The 4,201-nt window shown below is 45.7% G+C and overlaps 1 protein-coding gene across 1 annotated transcript; it reads right to left on the reverse strand.

The window, feature by feature from the left end:
- Nucleotides 1-316: 316 nt before the first annotated feature.
- LOC310987353 (carbohydrate sulfotransferase 1) lies at nt 317-2,435 on the reverse strand (the record flags this gene model as incomplete). The annotated part of the gene is made up of 2 exons (XM_083973549.1): nt 317-1,446; nt 2,297-2,435. 2 exons carry the CDS (start codon nt 2,433-2,435, stop codon nt 317-319), a joined length of 1,269 nt encoding a protein of 422 aa, XP_083829675.1.
- Between the last annotated feature and the right edge of the window lie 1,766 nt (nt 2,436-4,201).

Here is a 4,201-nt window from a genome sequence, read left to right on the forward strand (position 1 = left end):
CCTGGTCTATTTGGGTGTTTTTTTTTTGTCTGGTTTAAACTTTGTAAACACTCACAATTATGAGAAAATTAAATAACAAAAAAACATTATCGTTGTCACATGAGGATTCAGTGAAGACATACAGCAGTATGGACTTTATTCTGGATCACACACTTGAAATTGAACCCTTTTCAGATCTGAAACAAAACCATTCAAGTGATATTAAATTACATTAGGCATTCATCAAAAATAAGATAAACTACATTCATTTCATCAGCATGATGATGGAGAAAAAATTAATAAATAAACGTCAGATCTCTAAACCTTTTGATAAAATCTACCATGTGGCTGGTTGAAATGTTCTGCGCTCCACTAAACTATGGGACAAGTTTCTGAGCTCAGCCGCAGAATGAACCTGCTTGTATCCCAGCAGGGCCAGAGTGTCGTTACAAAGATTTTGCACCGTCCTCACAATGTCGAAGCCCAGTCGAAGCCTCCAGCTCTCTGCGGTCGCCCTGGAGTCTCTGGTTGTGGAGTATCTGTAGTTCCACTCGGACGGAGACGACACGTTTCTGTTGGTGTTCTTTGCAATCCACGTCTGCACCTTGTGCTCCATCTCCAGACCCACAAACCTGTAGATCTCAGTGGCTTTGTCCTTCGGGTTGAAGGCCAGGTCCTCGTAGCGAACTAGTAAATACCGCCCCTGCAGCCACGCCGGCTTCTGCAGGACCGTTTTCGCAGAGGCCACCATGTCCTTGCAGGTGCTGGTGATCTGGGATAGGTCCACGTATCGAGGCTGTCGTCCGGTCGCGTTCCATATTTTCCAGGCGCGGAACTGATCTGAAAACGCCATCATGCGTGAAGCGAGGATGGCTCTGGGGTCCCTCACCAGGTGGATAATCTTCAGGTCCAGACGCGGATCTTCGGTCAAGGTGCGGAGGTCCCCCACCTCGGGCACCCGCACTGTTTTTATAGCTACGTGTCCTCGTGAGAGACACGAAATAGAAGCTAAAGTGAGGTTCAAGGCCCCGCACTTTTTAGCACACCAGGTTTCATCGGGGGGATCGGAGGCCGCCGCATCCCCTCCTTCCAGGCACACGGGAGGGGAGCACAGGGCGTGGCTGGAGCTTCGGCGGAAGAAGGAGCTGGTGACGTGGTCCTGGGGCTCCGGGCGGATGTAATTCTCCATGAAGAGGAGGTCGCAGGTGTAGAGGTTGAGGAGGAGGTCCCTGTACGCTCCCAGCAGCGCCCGGCGGTCCAGGCTGCGACGTAGCCTGCTGCTGGAGTTGGTGAAGGCCTGCTGGACGTGGTAGAGGGGCTCAAACACGTAGAAGATCCCCGGATGCTGGTTGAGGAGCTGGCCGGTGAAGGAGGAGCCGCTGCGCGTGGTGGCAAACAGCAGGATGTGCTTTCGAGGTGAGTCAGCGGGCGTCCAGCTGTCATCGCACAATGTTCTCCACCTGGAGTCTTGGAGACAGAAAACAAGCTTTTCATAAATACATAAAATGAGCCAAATCGCAGCTGTAAACAACATCATTACAGTACACAACCTGCTCCCTGGTTTCAAGTCCTGGTAAAAGGAGAAACGTTTCAGCTCATAAAAATGAAAGTAAGTCCGTTTTTGTCATGACTTCAGGAGAAAAACCAACTACTGAATCAAGCCAATAAAGCTTAAATAATTCAGAGGGTAAACATGCATGAGTAAGATGCTTGTCTGCTGGTGGTTATCGAGGGGCTTTATGAAATGGCGGATCTCTAAATATAGTGCAAATAGCTAACGTGTAATTACTGCTGATGAGAAGTTGATTGCAAAGGGGTTGTTGCTTTTGTACACAGGAGCTCGGTGCCGGCGCGCTGCAGCTGTGCCATGAGAGGGGATTAATGGAGATAAATTGGAGGATAATTGTAAAACGGATCACACATATTTCATTTCTCTATCCTCCCCACTTCTTGGGAATTCCCTCAGTTAATGATCCGCGTCCCTTCTTCCCTTTGCCTCAGTCACAGCATGGTGCCGCAGCTTGACTCTTGATGTTGCCTCTGAATCTCTTTACACAAGGCTTTCCTCAGATCTGCTAAAAACATAACAAATATTACAAGTATTGATAACCTATACCAATCAGATGCTGGTATGTGCCCTCTGCTGGGGTTGGACTTTGCAACAATACATGTGATTTTTTCCATTATTTATGTTATTATATTTGCATTAAACATGAGCATACAGTAAATTCATACACGCCAGCAGCCATACACATTTCATGCTCTCCTATTGTGAGGCATTGGCAGCATGTGGCACGATCTGGACTGAAGCATATACCTCTGTGATGTCTGGTCTGGCAGTGGTAGGCTCCCTGACAGGGTCCAGACAGCGAGTCCCTCAGGGTGCGAATGGCCGTGTACTGGACCCCCAGAGACGCACACACCAGCAGCAGCACGGTCTTCCAGGAGCACTCCATCCTGCCCGCCCCTCTGGCTCTACATCCTTCACGCTGACGCCGCCAGGAAGGCACAAAGACACACACAATGTGATTTCATTTTGATGCATTTCCCCCCCACCACCTCTGCTCCATACGACTGCAGCCTCCACTCATTTATGCCTGCAGCTGGAAACTGATGCCCAATGAGGAGCTCCTACTGGAGCAGTTAGCATTCTTGCTGGAAGGTGCTTCACCAGCAGAAAGTAAAGCATTTGCCATTAACTTTTCCAACCCATGCAGCCTTCACCCTTCGACCTGTGTAGCAGCATTTTTTGTTAAAGCAAAGTAAAGAACACATTTGGGTGAATACGATTTCAACTTGATTTGATTTCCTTTCTCACAGAGAGTTTGAAGAACAGATTGATAGTACAACTCTTGTGCCTGTACAGTAAATAATAATGTACCGCCAGCAGCCAGTTACCTCAGCTTAGCATAACTAAAATAAAGTAAAACAACCTGGCTCAAGGTAATACAGTTCTACTTCTAAAGGTTATGGGGATTAAACAAATCAGGTAGAGCAGGTTAATGAATAAGCTTTAGAGGTGACAGAGTCAGGCTAGCTGTTTACCCCTTGTGCTAAGATAAGCTAAGCAGCCTCTGGTAGAAGGTTTGTGTCAGCAAGAAAGTAAATAAGAGTATTAAACAAAGAGTTCTTAAATATTTACAGTTTCATAAAAAATACACATCCCACAAAAGGTTGCTCTCTTCACAAGGAAGAGAAAACAGACAGCACCGTTCAGTGTTTCTCACAAAAAGAAAATAGCCTAAATGCTTTGAACAGATGTTTTAAAGGGTTTGGGATTTGTTTATTACATGAGTTGAAGATTTGTTCAGCAGAAAAAACACGACTCCGAGGTCAGACCCTTGGTGGAAAATGGCAGCAGTAATGCCCCTGTCTACAATAGCTCTACTATTCAGGATACTGCGCACACAGTTGCATAATTGCATTTCATTTTTGCTTTCCTCTCCTCTGGGTAATTAGCCTCTAAGCCCAGCAGAGTCTACGTACCCAGATAAATATAGCTGTCTTCACATAGATGAGCACAGAAGTTTTCTTTGTACACTTCCCACTTCTTTGCCACTGGGCAAAAAAAAAGAGCCTAAAGGAAATGTAATTTTCCAAATGTATATGATTAGAAAAAAAAAGAAAAAGAAAAAGAAGGTGCTGCCATCAATTTGTCCCTATGCAACAACTAATGGTAAGTAATCATGAGACCCCGAGTGTCTCTCGATCACTCAGTGGCTGTGCAGAAGCAATCATCATCAAAACCACAGGTAAATATACATCATATTACTGACAAAAATAAATATTTCTTTCCTGTCTGCTTCCTCACCCTCTTTCTGTCACTCTGTCTCTCTGCAGTGTGCCTCTTGTTCATTAATGATGTTTATGTGTCCCTGGCAGACTCGTATCCCCAGGAATGGATCACACTGAGCTGAGATCAGCGTTTGATGTTCCATTAATCACAAACAAGTGCAAAAGCAAAGTCATTTACTCTATAGGTGAGAGGGGGGAAAAATTGAGCTGACATCATGAGCCATTCTGTTTGATTATGACTAAAAACAGTGATCGGAGATTGAACCCATCGGGGAGAGAGGGGGGAACTTTGTTTCTTAGACTGGCAGATGCAGACAGGATGACAAAAACGAGGACACTGCACTGTTTGTATCTCGCTTCGGAACAACTTTAAAGCTGTTTGATCTGTTTGCACATTTGTTGAGGGACAAGAGAGATGGAAGAAAAG

The sequence above is a fragment of the Trachurus trachurus genome (assembly GCF_905171665.1).
Source record: "Trachurus trachurus genome assembly, chromosome: 6".
Lineage (NCBI taxonomy): Eukaryota > Metazoa > Chordata > Actinopteri > Carangiformes > Carangidae > Trachurus > Trachurus trachurus.